At 48.9% G+C, this 17220-nt stretch overlaps 1 protein-coding gene across 1 annotated transcript; it reads right to left on the bottom strand.

Annotated features, from left to right (window-relative positions):
- Positions 1-6213: 6213 nt before the first annotated feature.
- LOC108700621 (ephrin-A4) lies at positions 6214-17000 on the bottom strand. The gene is made up of 6 exons (XM_041574626.1): positions 16844-17000; positions 11732-12024; positions 8370-8438; positions 7349-7435; positions 6737-7189; positions 6214-6389 (listed from the first exon to the last, which is right to left on the bottom strand). Exons 1-5 carry the CDS (start codon positions 16936-16938, stop codon positions 7095-7097), a joined length of 639 nt encoding a protein of 212 aa, XP_041430560.1. The 5' UTR covers positions 16939-17000; the 3' UTR covers positions 6214-6389; positions 6737-7094.
- Between the last annotated feature and the right edge of the window lie 220 nt (positions 17001-17220).

Genomic DNA, 17220 nt, shown 5'->3' with positions numbered 1-17220 from the left:
ATGGAGACAGAAGGACAAGATGGAGACAGTAGGACAAGATGGAGACAGTAAGACACGATGGAGACAGTAGGACAAGATGAGGACAGTAGGACAAGATGGAGACAGTAGGACAGATGGAGACAGTAAGACACGATGGAGACAGTAGGACAAGATGGAGACAGTAGGACAAGATGGAAACAGTAGGACAAGATGGAGACAGTAAGACACGATGGAGACAGAAGGACAAGATGAGGACAGTAGAACAAGATGGAGACAGTAGGACAAGATGGAGACAGTAAGACACGATGGAGACAGTAGGACAAGATGAGGACAGTAGGACAAGATGGAGACAGTAGGACAAGATGGAGACAGTAGGGCAAGCAGGAGACAGTAGGACAAGATGGGGACAGTAGGACAAGATGGAGACAGTAGGACAAGATGAGGACAGTAGGACAAGATGGAGACAGTAGGGCAAGATGAGAACAGTAGGACAAGATAGAGACAGTAGGACAAGATGGAGACAGTAGGGCAAGATGGAGACAGTAGGACAAGATGGAGACAGTAGGGCAAGATGGAGACAGAAGGACAAGATGGAGACAGTAGGACAAGATGGAGACAGTAAGACAAGATGAGGACAGTAGGACAAGATGGAGACAGTAGGACAAGATGGAGACAGTAGGACAAGATGGGGACAGTAGGACAAGATGGAGACAGTGGGGTAAGATGGAGACAGTAGGACAAGATGGAGACAGTAGGGCAAGCAGGAGACAGTAGGACAAGATGGAGACAGTAGGACAAGATGGAGACAGTAGGACAAGATGAGGACAGTAGGACAAGATGGAGACAGTAGGGCAAGATGAGAACAGTAGGACAAGATAGAGACAGTAGGACAAGATGGAGACAGTAGGGCAAGATGGAGACAGTAGGACAAGATGGAGACAGTAGGGCAAGATGGAGACAGAAGGACAAGATGGAGACAGTAGGACAAGATGGAGACAGTAAGACAAGATGAGGACAGTAGGACAAGATGGAGACAGTAGGACAAGATGGAGACAGTAGGACAAGATGGGGACAGTAGGACAAGATGGAGACAGTGGGGTAAGATGGAGACAGTAGGACAAGATGGAGACAGTAGGACAAGATGAAGTAGGAAGTAGACAATATGGAGACACAAGGTTGGTTCCTGCTCTGAAATAAATACATTTTGGTGAAGTCCCTTGCTTTGAGGCAATATATATAAAAAGCAATAAAATAGCTGTTGGAAGGGGCTGGGATGATGTTTGAGGTGACACTGTCTGTGGTGCAGGAGATTTTCCTCATGGTGGGAAGCTGTGGGGCAGAATTCGGGATTTGGAATAAATGGGATTTCCACAAATCAAACCTTCTGGCACAATTTACAGCCTTGCAGAATTCTCAGGGTTTCTCATTAGTGCGAGTGCCACCTCTCTCTATGTGATCAGTCTAATCTGAGGCTTATTGTCTAAAATTGCTGCTGAAATCGCCCCCTTCCACCCCCCAACCCTTGTCACAGAATTGGAGGCGAAGGCTGAACCTCCCAAACCGGATGCTCAGGTTACACGGGCAGAAAGCTGTGATTAATTGGGGACACGTGTTGGAGAGGTTGGGAAGAGGTGGAAAATGAGGGACCCAGGGACTGGCAGAGCAAAGGGGGGGGGGGGCAGGAGAACAGACTTCAGAAACTTCAAGTGATGCAGCTCAGTCACCGTGGAACTGGCACCCCCCCCCCGTGTGTATAGTAAGGATTAGAATCCAGCACCCTGGGCTTCCAACAAGCCGCCATGTTTCTGGCCTTCAGCTTCCTCTGTTGGAACCAGCCTCCCCAGAGATCCCTCTTAGTATTCCCAGAATCCTCCCTGCCTGGTGGGTTATTAATACCCAGAATGTCAGGCTGAGGAAATCCACAATCCAGCAGGGAGTTCTTACCCAAAATCCCTCCTTCCCACAGTTTTCCAAAATGAACTTGTTACACAGGAATGGACTTTTTTGTGCTAAAACTCCTCAATTTAAATTCTTTAACTAATTAAATGTAATAAGAGCAAAACTATTTGTAAAACTCAAATATAAAATTTAATCTAAAAGCTGCCGAGTTCATATAACAACCAACTTAGTTGTTTTTCAACTTTTTGTACTTTTTTTTCACAATTTATTTTAATGTAGACAATAGAGCAAGATGGAGACAGTAGGGCAAGATGGAGACAGTAGGACAAGATGGAGACAGTAGGACAAGATGGAGACAGTAGGGCAAGATGGAGACAGTTGGAGAAGATGGAGACAGTAGGACAAGATGGAGACAGTAGAACAAGATGGAGACAGTAGGACAAGATAGAGACAGTAGGACAAGATAACAGTAGGACAAGATAGAGACAGTAGGACAAGATAACAGTAGGACAAGATAGAGACAGTAGGACAAGATAACAGTAGGGCAAGATGGAGACAGTAGGACAAGATAACAGTAGGGCAAGATGGAGACAGTAGGACAAGATGGAGACAGTAGGACAAGATAACAGTAGGGCAAGATGGAGACAGTAGGACAAGATGGAGACAGTAGAACAAGATGGAGACAGTAGGACAAGATAGAGACAGTAAAACAAGATGGAGACAGTAGGACAAGATAGAGACAGTAGGACAAGATAACAGTAGGGCAAGATGGAGACTGTAGGACAAGATGGAGACAGTAGGACAAGATGGAGACAGTAGGACAAGATAGAGACAGTAAAACAAGATGGAGACAGTAGGACAAGATAGAGACAGTAGGACAAGATAACAGTAGGGCAAGATGGAGACAGTAGGACAAGATGGAGACAGTAGAACAAGATGGAGACAGTAGGACAAGATGGAGACAGTAGGGCAAGATGGAGACAGTAGGGCAAGATGGAGACAGTAGGACAAGATGGAGACAGTAGGCAAGATGAGACAGTAGGAAATGGAGACAGTAGGACAAGATGGAGACAGTAGGACAAGATGGAGACAGTAGGACAAGATGGAGACAGTAGGACAAGATGGAGACAGTAGAGCAAGAATGGAAAGATGGACAGTAGACAAGTGGAGACAGTAGGACAAGATGGAGACAGTAGAACAAGATGGAGACAGTAGGACAAGATAGAGACAGTAGGGGAAAGATGGAGACAGTAGGACAACAGGGAGACAGTAGGACAAGATGGAGACAGTAGGACAAGATGGAGACAGTAGGACAAGATGGAGACAGTAGAGCAAGATGGAGACAGTAGGACAAGATGGAGACAGTAGAACAAGATGGAGACAGTAGGACAAGATAGAGACAGTAGAACAAGATGGAGACAGTAGGACAAAATGGAGACAGTAGGACAAGATGGAGACAGTAGAGCAAGATGGAGACAGTAGGACAAGATGGAGACAGAAGAACAAGATGGAGACAGTAGGACAAGATAGAGACAGTAGAACAAGATGGAGACAGTAGGATGGGATAGAGACAGTAGGACAAGATAACAGTAGGGCAAAATGGAGACAGTAGGACAAGATGGAGACAGTAGAACAAGATGGAGACAGTAGGACAAGATAACAGTAGGGCAAGATGGAGACAGTAGGACAAGATGGAGAGACAGTAGGACAAGATGGAGACAGTAGGGAAAGATGGAGACAGAAGGACAAGATGGAGACAGTAGGGAAAGATGGAGACAGTAGGACAAGATGGAGACTGTATGACAAGATGGAGACAGTAGGACAAGATGGAGACAGTAGGACAAGATGGAGACAATAAGGAAAGATGAGAGCCCCATATGTCATGGGAAATAGAAATTGCCCTGCAGGGAAGCCATGTTTCAGTAGAGGTTGGAGTTAGTAGGAGTGTGAGAACTACTATGTACATTGTATCATTGGAGATCTGTAACTGTTCAGCCTCAGATACAAATATCCTTTCACTGTTGGGGTCTAAGGTCCCACCACTTGCAGCAGCAGCAGAGGTTTGTTTGGTTTTTGGGGGGGGGGAGAGGTCCCTTTTATCCTTTGTTGCAGCTCAGTGTCATTTAAATGGATCAGGAAAGGGATTAGTCGCTCGCCAGCCCATATCCCCCCAGTATTTAGGGGCAGGATTTGCCTCATGGGGGTGAATGAGAGCCGGAGCCTAATGTGTGACCAGTTGTAGAGATGACTCTGAGCCCTTTTATCTGCTGATTCTCCTGACACTGGGGTCCCTGGCGCTCGGGGCCCATCCTCCATTCAGTATTAATGAGTCACTGCCTGGTCCCAGAATGCCCCCCACTGTTCCTCACAATGGGGGGCCTCTCCCCTCTCTGAGCTCAGCTGGGGGTGCAGAAATGTCTCCAGCACTAGAGCAATGAGTTGGGGCCCATTCAGGTAGAGGAACATGGAGAGGAAATTGTACCAAACTTGCACATTCTCAGCCCTAAATAAATCCTGGAAATGGCTGGTGTTGGGGGTCAGCAAGATGAACCCCTTAATTGTTTCTCTTCCTTCTCCTCATTGTCTGTAGCTTCTACTACTTCTCACCCTAAACTGCTCCCCCTGTCAGAATCCTCCTCTATCCAGTCTTCATTCTGGCAAATAAGTGGTTGCTAGGGTCAGCCAGTCTAGCAACAGGGGACTGAAGCTGAAGAATTAAACATTTCTTTACAATTAAGAAGCCGAGGCAGATACAACCCCTTGTGCCCCCACATATTTGCTAAACAGGGAGGGGTCTGTAGGTTTCATTCACAAGGAAAAGCCTGGGGGGGTGGGGGAGGCCCATTCAGATCTCTTTTAATGTGCAAATTGGGGGCTCCCAGGGTCAGAGTTAGGGCCCATAACTTGCCTTTAGGCCTTGGGAGAGTCACTGGGTTCCTAATTAACACTTACATTCCTGAGCCCCACAAAGGGTCAAGCCCCCACCAGCCAATTAGGGTACACTGCATAAATACTTCAGTCTCTATATCTACCTGTCTGTCTGTCCGATCTATCCGTCTATCTTTATCTATGATTCTGCCTGATTATCTGTGTTCCATTTATTTTCTTTAACTCTGCAATCTGCATGACTGCTCAGAAACCAGTTCAGTCAGTAAGCTCCTTGGGGCAGGCTCTCCATTATCCCACTGGAGTGTAAGCTCCTTGGGAGAGGGTCTCCCATTACACCACTAGAGTGTAAGCTCCTTGGGAGAGGGTCTCCCATTACACCACTAGAGTGTAAGCTCCTTCAGACAGGCTCTCCCATTATCCCATTGGAGTATAAGCTCCTAAGCACAGGTTCTCCCATTATACCACTAGAGTGTAAACTCCGTGGGACAGGCTGTCCCTTTATACCACTAGAGTGTAAGCTCCGTGGGACAGGCTCTCCCATTATCCCACTGGAGTGTAAGCTCCTTGGCACAGGTTCTCCCATTATACCACTAGAGTGTAAGCTCCTTTGGCAAGGTATCCCATTATACCACTAGAGTGTAAGCTCCGTGGGACTGGTTCTCCCATTATACCAGTAGAGTGTAAGCTCATTGAGACAGGGTATTCCATTATACCACTAGAGTGTAAGCTCCTTGGGCAAGGTACCCCATTATACCACTAGAGTGTAAGCTCCTTGGGCAAGGTATCCCATTATACCACTAGAGTGTAAGCTCCTTGGACAAGGTCTCCCATTAAACACAAAAGTACCCATGTATGTTGTCTTACAGACTCCAGTGCTAATATGAAAGCATCAGAGCATCTCGGGGCCCTGTACAGATACATTTGGGGGGCCCATGAATGCCCAGCAGGGACATACACAATCAGCAGGGAACAGGATTAACCTTTTATTTTGGCTCAATTTCTAACAAAAACTCATGAATGTTTGTTATAAAAAAGTGTAAACAAGAGATTACTGCCAATCCGTTATCTTCACAGAAGAGAGATCCCTGATCAAGAACAGCCCAGTGTGAGGAACACAGCCCCCCAAGCTGGGCCCTAAACATACAAGACACCCCACCATCGCTCCAGCCCTGAGGAACACTCCATTTGGTATAAACCATAACAATGAGGGGCTCCATGTTTTATCTTTCAGCCACTTGACATTAGATCCAAGTGAAATAAGGGGGTGTCACCCCAACTGTGCGTCACTCTATAGTCCAGACAGGGCCACACTTGCCTCCAAAGTCACACAGGGCACTCAATGTTCCTCAAGGGGCCGGATTTGCTCAAAAGACCCTATTCCTCAAACAATCCAACAATGACATGATGTCCCACCTCTGAGGAGCCGGGGGGTCTGTTCATGGTGTGAAAAAAAATCCAGAAAAAAATGAAGTGAAAAAATCCAGAGTTGAAAAAGTCCCAGGGCAGAGTTGGTCCATCATAAATCTTTGGTCTGGGGGGGAGACTCTCAGTGCAAATGGTCTGCCATAGATCCAGAACTGCAACTCCTCGGGGGTGTGTCTCTGTCTAGAAGCTCCACCCACCTGATGAAATGAAAAATGGACAAAATCATAACTGAGTAAAACTTCCTGCATTATCATTTTGGTGTGGTTTCTGCGTTTCTATTAATAGAGTGTAAGCTCCTTGGGGCAGGGTCTCCCATTATACCACTAGAGTGTAAGCTCCTTGGAACAGGCTCTCCCATTATCCTAATAGAGTGTAAGCTCCTTGGGACAGGCTCTCCCATTAAAACACTAGAGTGTAAGCTCCGTGGGGCAGGGTCTCCCATTATACCACTAGAATGGAATTTCCTTGGGACAGGGTCTCACATTATACCACTAGAGTGTAAGCTCCTTGGGGCTAAGCAGCTCAGTGAGATACAAGGTCTTACCTGGAGTGGGATCAGCAGGAAATTTCACTGCTGGATTTGGGGGTGTCCAGTCTGTTGTTCTTGCGAGACGCACATGGAAGCAGTTAGAGTGGGGTAAATAAGGGGTGGGGTACATAAGTGGGGTAAATAAAGGGTGGGGTACATAAGTGGGGTACCCTGGCGCATTGCTACAGTCAGGCAGCGGGAAATTTATTCAAGGCACAAATTGTCTCGACTTGCGACGCTCCATTGCCAAATAAAGTGCTTTCCAGTTATTTTTCTAATTTTTCCTTATTTTAAGTCTTTTATACAAATAAATAAATATATGGAGCAGAGGGGCAGGGAATCCACGAATAAAAACCATGTGCCCCCGGAGCCATCAGTCCCAGAGCAGAAATAAGAGGCACAGTGTGAGCAGGAATGGGGGGGTCACATGGACTCGGGACGATGAACTCCCCCCCGGCCGCAATCCACCTGGAAAGACAAAAGGTTTAGCAGCACAAATCGACAGCCTGCCCCTTTAATTTTACCCACAATGCAACACTAGCCATCTGGGAAGCAGACGAGTATTGTGTGAGGTTTCTCTTATGTCAGTCTCGTAGCTGAACCCCCACAAACACCCCAAAAACTCACCTCCCCGGCCAGACGTCCGACCTCCATCCTCCACACGGGACCCCCCTCGGGGCTCAGATTTCGGCACCTCTGTGACTGGTCTCACAGCTGGAGGGAGAGGAGAAAGGGTTAAAGGGATACTGTCATGGGAAAAAACGTTTGATTCAAAATGAATCAGTTAATAGTGCTGCTCCAGCAGAATTCTGCACTGAAATCCATTTCTCAAAATAGAAAACAGATTTTTTTATATTTTATTTTGAAATCTGACATGGGACTAGACATATTGTCAATTTCCCAGCTGCCCCCAGTCATGTGACTTGTGCTCTGATAAACTTCAGTCTCTCTTTACTGCTGTACTGCAAGTTGGAGTGATATCACCCCCTCCCTTTCCCCCCAGCAGCCTAACAACAGAACAATGGGAAGGTGACCAGATAACAGCTCCCTAACACAAGATAACAGCTACCTGGTAGATCTAAGAACAACACTCAATAGTAAAATCCAGGTCCCACTGAGACACATTCAGTTACATTGAGTAGGAGAAACAACAGACTGCCAGAAAGCATTTCTCTCCTGAAGTGCAGGCACAAGTCACATGACCAGGGGCAGCTGGGAAACTGACAATATGTCTAGCCCCATGTCAGATTTCAAAATTGAATATAAAAAAATCTGTTTGCTCTTTTGAGAAATGGATTTCAGTGCAGAATTCTGCTGGATCAGCACTATTAACTGATGTGTTTTGAAAAAAAAATTTTTTCCATGACAGGATCCCTTTAAAGTCTTGACCAGCAAGAGTTAATATTACAGAGGCAAGAACTGAGCGATTCAGGGGGTGCACCCAGGGGCCCGTCTCTCTCTGTGGGAAAGGAAACCCCCTACATTGGCTCAAGCACAACTCCCAGCACCCACAACTCCCAGCATCCACGGACAGACCTAGGAGCAGGAGGGCTGCGGCTTAGAGTATAATGGGGAGCTGGGTGGGACCCCCAGTATATGGAGCAAATAGAGAAGGATTAGACCAGAGCCCTCGGCCCCCTGTACTTACTGCTGGGTGGGCAACAGACAGACACGCGCAGCTTCAGGCACTCGCCAGGACTCTCTGCTTCTGGAATAGCTGAAAGGATAAAATATAGGGGTGAGAAATAGCACAACAATTGTACCACAGGAGATGCAGAGACAAGGGGCGGGGCATAAGCAAAGGGGCACAGGATGAGGTAAGGCCGGGACTCTGGGGTACAGGGAACAATCTGTGTAACATGGGGGGCTCTGGGGCAGTACAGTGAGGGAGTGGCCAGTACAGTGAGGGAGTGGCCAGTACAGTGAGGGAGTGGCCAGTACAGTGAGGGAGTGGCCAGTACAGTGAGGGAGTGGCCAGTACAGTGAGGGAGTGGCCAGTACAGTGAGGGAGTGGCCAGTACAGTGAGGGAGTGGCCAGTAAAGTGAGGGAGAGGCCAGTAAAGTGAGGGAGTGGCCAGTAAAGTGAGGGAGTGGCCAGTACAGTGAGGGAGTGGCCAGTAAAGTGAGAGAGTGGCCAGTACAGTGAGGTAGTGGCCAGTACAGTGAGGGAGTGGCCAGTAAAGTGAGGGAGTGGCCAGTACAGTGAGGGAGTGGCCAGTACAGTGAGGGATTGGCCAGTAAAGTGAGGGAGTGGCCAGTACAGTGAGGGATTGGCCAGTAAAGTGAGGGAGTGGCCAGTACAGTGAGGGATTGGCCAGTAAAGTGAGGGAGTGGCCAGTACAGTGAGGGATTGGCCAGTAAAGTGAGGGAGTGGCCAGTACAGTGAGGCCAGTGAAAGATTCTCTGCCATTCCCTCTTAATTATTTGCTAAAGTTGTGTCACACACAGGACAATGAGATCTCTTACTGTCACTCACAACTAATGTCCAACCCTTTCCCAGTCTCTATTTATGCCAATGGGCAGGTGCTGCCATACTACTGATGTGAGTGCAAGCTCCTGGGCACTAGGGGGTGCTGCATTGGACCTATGGGGAAAGCCATGGAACCTCTGAGCCCTTGTTTTCTTGCCCCTACTGAGCCCAGTATGTGGGGGTGTCATGCCAGTAATGGGGGGCCCAGAAACACAAGCCCAGAGCCAATAAAGCTGCTTCCTCCTCCTGTGATCAGCGCACTGGAAACATCATCCCCAGGTGCCGGCACAACAGGAAACACCTGCACAAAATACTTCCCCTCCACATATTCCTGATACCCACATACCTACTGTACCTACTGTACTGGGACTGTGTATCCCTCCCCTCTCCCACCTGCACACAAACTACCTACCCACATACCTACTGTACCTACTGTACTGGGACTGTGTATCCCTCCCCTCTCCCACCTGCACACAAACTAGCTACCCACATACCTACTGTACCTACTGTACTGGGACTGTGTATCCCTCCCCTCTCCCACCTGTACACAAACTACCTACCCACATACCTACTGTACCTACTGTACTGGGACTGTGTATCCCTCCCCTCTCCCACCTGCACACAAACTACCTACCCACATACCTACTGTACCTACTGTACTGGGACTGTGTATCCCTCCCCTCTCCCACCTGTACACAAACTACCTACCCACATACCTACTGTACCTACTGTACTGGAAGGGGTAGGTGTGTTCCCTCCCCCTGGAAGGTATCAACAGTTGGTACGCTCCATTCCCAGAATCCCTTGCGTGGTGCAGATGGAATGGACAGTAGGGAGGGAGCTCAGATCCCCCTGTATAAGAGGCGCTGATGCTTCTGAGGGTCACTCCCAGGCTAATTGCACTAATTGCACTAATTGCACTAATTACACTAATTCCCGGGCAGCTGATCTGATGGTGTCAGTTCTTTTGCTGAGGGAGAAATTGATTCAATGAGACATTTGTCCCCGTCACCGGCCACTCGCGTCATTCCCTTCCCCTCCGGCCACACAAATGGCATTATGGGCTACCAGACCCCCATGCCCTGCCCAGCACCCCCATAAGTCATAGTTCAAACGCAGCTGGGGGATGGGAACCTGCATATCTTCATTATATCACATGGAATCCCATGAGCTTACAGTCCTTATACGGACATGTCACTGGGATTTGGGGAAAGAGCCCCTCACCCCTGTGCTGCCAACAATGTGCCCCTCAGACAGAGACGACACTTAATCCTAATTGTCACCCTCCCAAATGGAATTTGTGCTCTGGGAAACGAGGACTCCCTGACCCCACGGCCGGGTCACATAATGGGTCACAGCTGATCCCCCTCTACTGGGAGTGAGGGGCTGCTCTTAACCTCTGGCCACTCAGGCAAAATAATAGCCCAGGGCCAGATAAACAGACTCAGCACTTACATTTCACTACTTCTACAGTTTCTACAGAGGATCTAAATGTCTGAGACTTTCCCTCTGGGACCTGCGTCACCAACTGCAACTGCCGCTCTCATCTGTCACATGGGGAATATGGGCCTTATTCATCTGCCTAGCAACTCAAATATAGCTGCACCCACCTATAGCCTTCACTCGCACCCCTCCCCCATCTCATAACAAGGTTACAGATATATAGAAACATTGGGGTAACAGTCACCCTGCTATAGTTCCAGGGGTACCCAGGGCACAAATAATCACTCACCCCAAATCTCCCCCTAACTGACCTTCAGACTGGGCCCCCTTAGCTCATAACAAGGTTACAGATATATAGAAACATTGGGGTGTCACCCTGCTATAGTTCCAGGGGTACCCAGGGTACAAATAAACACTCACCCCAAATCTCCCCTAACTGACCTTCAGACTGGACCCCCTTAGCTCATAACAAGGTTACAGATATATAGAAACATTGGGGTGTCACCCTGCTATAGTTCCAGGGGTACCCAGGGTACAAATAAACACTCACCCCAAATCTCCCCCTAACCGACCTTCAGACTGGGCCCCCTTAGCTCATAACAAGGTTACAGATATATAGAAACATTGGGGTGTCACCCTGCTATAGTTCCAGGGGTACCCAGGGTACAAATAAGCACTCACCCCAAATCTCCCCCTAACTGACCTTCAGACTGGGCCCCCTTAGCTCATAACAAGGTTACAGATATATAGAAACATTGGGGTGTCACCCTGCTATAGTTCCAGGGGTACCCAGGGTACAAATAAACACTCACCCCAAATCTCCCCCTAACTGACCTTCAGACTGGGCCCCCTTAGCTCATAACAAGGTTACAGATATATAGAAACATTGGGGTGTCACCATGCTATAGTTCCAGGGGTACCCAGGGTACAAATAATCACTCACCCCAAATCTCCCCCTAACTGGCCTTCAGACTGGGTCCCCTTAGCTCATAACAAGGTTACAGATATATAGAAACATTGGGGTAACAGATATTGCCCACACTGGGCCCTGGATGGTCGCCCCCATAAGCACGTTTGTGGGTGTCCCATATACTCACATATATAATAATAATCCTCCCCCGGCAGGAACTCAAACCCCAGAGAGAAGGGGGTGAACCTCTGGATCTTCTCTGAGAATTTGATTGGTCCATAGGGCGCGTGGGGTCGGTTACATTCCCATCGCTTAAATGCCCCGGGGGTCTCGTAACAGCCCTCGTACCCCTCTCTGTCCACCATTAACAGGACGAAGGTCTCAGTGTGTTGGGCCGGGACGCGGGGGTCGTAGTGGGGGCAGTAAATATCCAGATAATCGTTAATTTCCACTTTGACGCTGTAATTGTCCCTCAGGAACCTGGGGGGGGCACAGACAGAGGGTTAGAGGATTAAACAGGGTGATACAGTGTTATACAGGGTGATACCGGATTAAACAGGGTGATACAGGGTGATACAGGGTTATACAGGGTGATACAGGGTTAAACAGGGTGATACAGGATTAAACAGGGTGATACAGGGTAATACAGGATTAAACAGGGTGATACAGGATTAAACAGGGTGATACAGGGTGACACAGGGTGATACAGGGTGACAAAGGGTAATACAGGGTGACACAGGATTAAACAGGGTGATACAGGGTGACACAGGGTGACAAAGGGTAATACAGGGTGACACAGGATTAAACAGGGTGATACAGGGTGACACAGGGTTATACAGGGTGACACAGGGTTAAACAGGGTGATACAGGGTAATACAGGGTGATAAAGGGTGACACAGGGTGATACAGGGTGATACAGGGTGACACAGGGTTACAAGGGGTAATAGTTGGACTTGGTGCTGCTCCAGTTCTTACTGATCACAAAGGCCAATTTGGGATCATTTCCTTGTTCCTCTCAGACTGTTATGTGATAGGGGCACAGAGAGATTGGGGGGTGCAGGGAGTACTTGTCTGGGTTAATACAATTAAAAGGAAGTAGAGCAGCTGGGTGAGTCATGTACCTCAGCTTCCTTCCTGTCAAGCACAGCAATTCTGCCTCACTTTACGGCAGTGATTTCCATGCTCACAAGGATCATCTTGGGCACAAGGGAGGGTGTCATTGAGTCACACACTTGTGTAACATGTAACAGGAGTCTATGTGTTTGTACACACACATGCACACAATAAACACAATAAACACACGCACACTCATCCGTGTCCGTGCGTAAGGATTCCCAGCAGGCCGTGCAACAGGTAGAGACCCGCCCCTACATGCGATGCACACGGGGTTGTGCAAATATTTGTGCAATGAGGAATGTGTCAGAGTTCACTGGCAGGGATACAGGAAAGGGAGGGCACAGGCACTGATCCAAAAGGCTTGCAATCTAGTGCAGCTCCCAGCATTCTCTTACTGCTGCTGCTATGGGAACTTTCCCCAGAGCAGTGCTGGGAGTTGCAGTATAACTAGAATTGCAGAGGCTGGAGCCATGCTAGACTGTAAGCTCTGTGGGACATTTTCCAAGCAAATAGTCGCTGGTCGTGGGGTTGTTCGTTAGGAAGCAGAGCTGACACACAAATGCACATTACAGCACCGCCCCCCCCCCAGGAACTGCATTTGGGATAAAGGAGGAGGATGAAGAGGGGGGGCAGCGCGGGGTTAAAACCTCTCTGGCTGCCCCTCCCCCTTCTATCTGTCAGGATCTGCCAAAAAGCCTGTACAGACGGGGCACATTCCTCCGTTACCTGTGGCTCTGCCCCCCCCCCCCCGCGCCCTGCCGGCACCAGCCACACACCCCTCCCCCCATTCCACAGATTGCAAGCTCTTTAGAACAGGCTTATCCCTTCATTTGGTCTCCCTACTCTGTATATAAAAGTATAGAAAGTATAGATCACTGTAGTCTAAAGGGCCACGCAGGCCAGAACCAGTCACATGCCCCTTCCCCATTCCACAGATTGCAAGCTCTTTAGAACAGGCCTACCCCTCCTTTAGGTCTCCCCGGTCTCTGTGTACATAACTGTATATCATTGGAGTCTATAGGGTCAAGCACCGCTGCCTGTCAGCTTCATTGTCTCATTATACCCACTAGCAACTCCCTGCACCCTCCTGGTGCACTCCCAGGGTAGGAGTCTCCACTCACACTCACAGTGTAATATCCCAGGGATAGGAGTCTCCACTCACTCTCACAGTGTAATATCCCAGGGATAAGAGTCTCCACTCACTCTCACAGTGTAATATCCCAGGGATAAGAGTCTCCACTCACTCTCACAGTGTAATATCCCAGGGATAGGAGTCTCCACTCACTCTCACAGTGTAATATCCCAGGGATAAGAGTCTCCACTCACTCTCACAGTGTAATATCCCAGGGATAAGAGTCTCCACTCACTCTCACAGTGTAATATCCCAGGGATAGGAGTCTCCACTCACTCTCACAGTGTAATATCCCAGGGATAAGAGTCTCCACTCACTCTCACAGTGTAATATCCCAGGGTAGGAGTCTCCACTCACTCTCACATTGTAATATCCGTGGCATATCCACTCCATATAGGAGTCTCATGTTGCCCTGTGTAAAGTGCTGTATAACATGTGGGTGCTCTATAAATAGGATGTAAGACTGTTAGCTCATTGGGTCAGGGTCGGTGGTTCTGGATCAGAGAAGCTCAGACTGCAGAGAATCTATCGCTGTTACATATTTATATCATTTAACCCCCAGCAACCCAAGTGGCATGTAAGGGGCACACTCTGGGGCCCTCTGGCAGTGACTGGGCACGGGATCCACTTAAACAAACAGACTGAAAATGGAAGGAGTGGGGGAAGGAGTGGAAACGCAATCCCGGGACTTGCTGAGTCGGGACAAATCTCCTTGTCTCACCCACTCTATTTCCCAGTCCCGGGCACACACCCGCCTTCCCCCAGTCTCCCGCTGTGCCAACCACTATCCATTAGTCGGGGAGCTGACACCCCAACATCTCATTACTCGTGTCTGTGGCCCTTTCCTGCTTCCTGACTGCCCAATGCCATGATGCCCGTAGCCTCTGGGGGCCACTCTGTGCCATTACATAGAGAAGTACTTGTGGAAGGTTGTCTGAGCTGCCAGTCTTGTGCCAACCTTACACTGAGCCGGACACCAGGGCACCAACAGGGCACCCCATTCTGCCCACATCCTACACTGAGGTCCGACTGCAGCTACAGCTGCTACAGCAGGGTCACCAGGTAGATACGTGGCACAGCCTCCCAGTAGGGTTGGTAGGGGGTAACATCAGACCAGTATTGATGCTCTGAGAGGCGACATCTTCCCACAAATACACAGTTTGTGCCTCTTATTTCAGTAATTAGTTCTGTGCCATTTCCAGGCCTGGAGCAGCAAGAAACAAGCGCCGGCTTCACTGGAGCCTCCCCGACCCCTAGTCACACATTAACCAACTGCAACTTGGCCTCCTCTCTACTTGCACCACCGCCACATAACCACGGGCACAGGGTATGGACTCAAGGGGCACAAGTCACTGACAGAAGTGTCAGCTCTTTAGCTACATTGGGGTAGGACCCCTGCAAGTAATCGGGACATTTGTGCGATTCCAAGAGATAATTATGTGCCACCTCCACTAATGGCTAAAGGCTACAAACCCAGTAGGAGACCACTGAGCCCCCCAGCCCAGTACATTCAGGCCTTACAGTGATTTACTGATCAACTCTGGCGCATAAATCTCAGACAGACAGACGGACAGACAGGGGGCTGCAGTGTGAGTCTGTTTATAGAACTGTCAGCTCAGCGGCCGACACTTCCCAGGGGCCCTCGTGTCTGTGTTACCTGCCACAAGCTCAGCTCAGTGTTACTGGCCCCTGTTCTACAGTTTCACTGCAATCCCTGCCATAAAGCAAGACACGGCTGCTGTGCCACAGAAGAAGCAGGAAGTGTCACATGACTTCCAGGAAATAACCCTTTCCACTTATTCACAGGAAACTGCCACTTCCAGGAGACAAAATCACTTCTCTAGTGACAGTCACAGCCCAACACTCACTGACGGTGCAATTCACTGGCCGAAACTGAGAACAAGAGTTTTATTTGCCCCCCGGGCACCAGTTTCACCAACTGCAGCCTCTAAATTCAACACCACCCACTCCCAGAAGCCATTCCCTGCCACTACTACTGCTGCCAGAACTCAACAGCCAGTGGCCCTGAGCCTCATTAGTAAAGAAGCTGAAGTCAGAAATGTCATCTCATGTCTCTAAGTGTCAGTCACAATTAACCCCAAACTGCTGGGGGGGGGCAAGGAGTCACCATTGAGTTGACACTCAGGAGCCCCCACATGCACCGGCCCTTTAACTGCAGCTAAAGACCCCTGGGGGGGCCACAACCACTTCCAGTTTGAGGGAAAAAGAGGGTTAAAAGTGTCAGTTGTAGAAAGAAGGGAAAGTCGCCCTTGTGATTGGCTGAAACTGCTCATTTCCCATCTCTCCCCCCCCGGGGATGTGACTCAGGAGCACTGCTGGTTGTGACTTATGAACACAAGTAGCAACTGAGACCCACAACTGCTCATTCCTCTCACTGATTCGCTTACAAGTCAAATAAAAACCTGCAGGGAGTGGGGGGGGGCTCAGACAAAACAAACAACCCCCCCCCCCCGGCTCATTTCTGCCCAAAGGCTCAGCCTGGAAACAAGTCGTATTCAACTTTTGGGGCTGAAAATAGAAACGAGTCCAAAATAAGCAGCACGGCCCCCACCACGGTCCCACTGGGGGGGGGGCTAAGAATTTGGTTGTGCAGATTGTCAGCTCTTCAGGCAAGTGAATAAATAATCTCATGTAACGAAGGTACACAACCAATTTACATCTAATTTAAAGCAATTTCCCCTAAACACCAAATACAATAAAATCTGACACATCCCCCCCCCCCACACACACACAGGTCAGTGGGAAACAAAGATTCAGTGGGGGGGGGCGAATACCAGATCAGATCCCGGGGGGGGGGAATAATTACATTGACATTTAATGAGTCAGGTGACTTCACCCCCCCCCCCCCAGTCTCTAATTCTCATTAGAAATAACAGGGAGACACATTGTGGGACAGGAGGGAATTGGGGGGGGATAGGGGGCTCCATATAATATGGGGAGGGAGACAAATCATTATATGGGGGGGGTGTAAGTGTGAGACACAGAGATAAGGGGGGGATAGAGAGATAAATAATAAGGGGGGGTAATTACCTGGGGTTGGAGCAGTTCCAGTAAATCCCGAGTCTGACACTGAGGCCCCCCCCAATGTCCCAGAAGAGAAGTAACAGACACAAGAGCCCCCCCATGTCTCCTCCACTTCTCTCAACTGACGAACCTCCAGCCTCTCCCTCCTCACACTCACGCCCCGCCCACAGGGGTGAAACTCCGGCCAATCAGCGCACAGGCCCCGCCCACCGGCACAACTCTCAACATTAACCCCTAGTGATCCGAGGCCTCAATGTCCTCCTCTTGCTGCTTCTCTATATACTGAATATCTATATACTACTGTAATCTATATACTGTTATACACCTATATACTGTTATACATCTATATACTGTTATACATCTATATACTGTTATACACCTAT

This window comes from Xenopus laevis, chromosome 8S, assembly GCF_017654675.1.
Source record: "Xenopus laevis strain J_2021 chromosome 8S, Xenopus_laevis_v10.1, whole genome shotgun sequence".
Lineage (NCBI taxonomy): Eukaryota > Metazoa > Chordata > Amphibia > Anura > Pipidae > Xenopus > Xenopus laevis.
Note: the sequence above shows the minus strand (reverse complement) of the source record. Positions and strands in the feature narration are given on the sequence as shown.

Excerpts from the sequence above, each read along its gene's own strand:
- LOC108700621 (XM_041574626.1), bottom strand. The coding sequence starts at position 16,938 with ATGGGGGGGCTCTTGTGTCTGTTACTTCTCTTCTGGGACATTGGGGGG. Across the intron at positions 7,436-8,369 it reads TGTCTGTTGCCCACCCAGCA|CTGTGAGACCAGTCACAGAG; the intron begins GTAAGTACAGGG and ends CTCTCCCTCCAG. Across the intron at positions 7,190-7,348 it reads TCGGACGTCTGGCCGGGGAG|GTGGATTGCGGCCGGGGGGG; the intron begins GTGAGTTTTTGG and ends TTGTCTTTCCAG.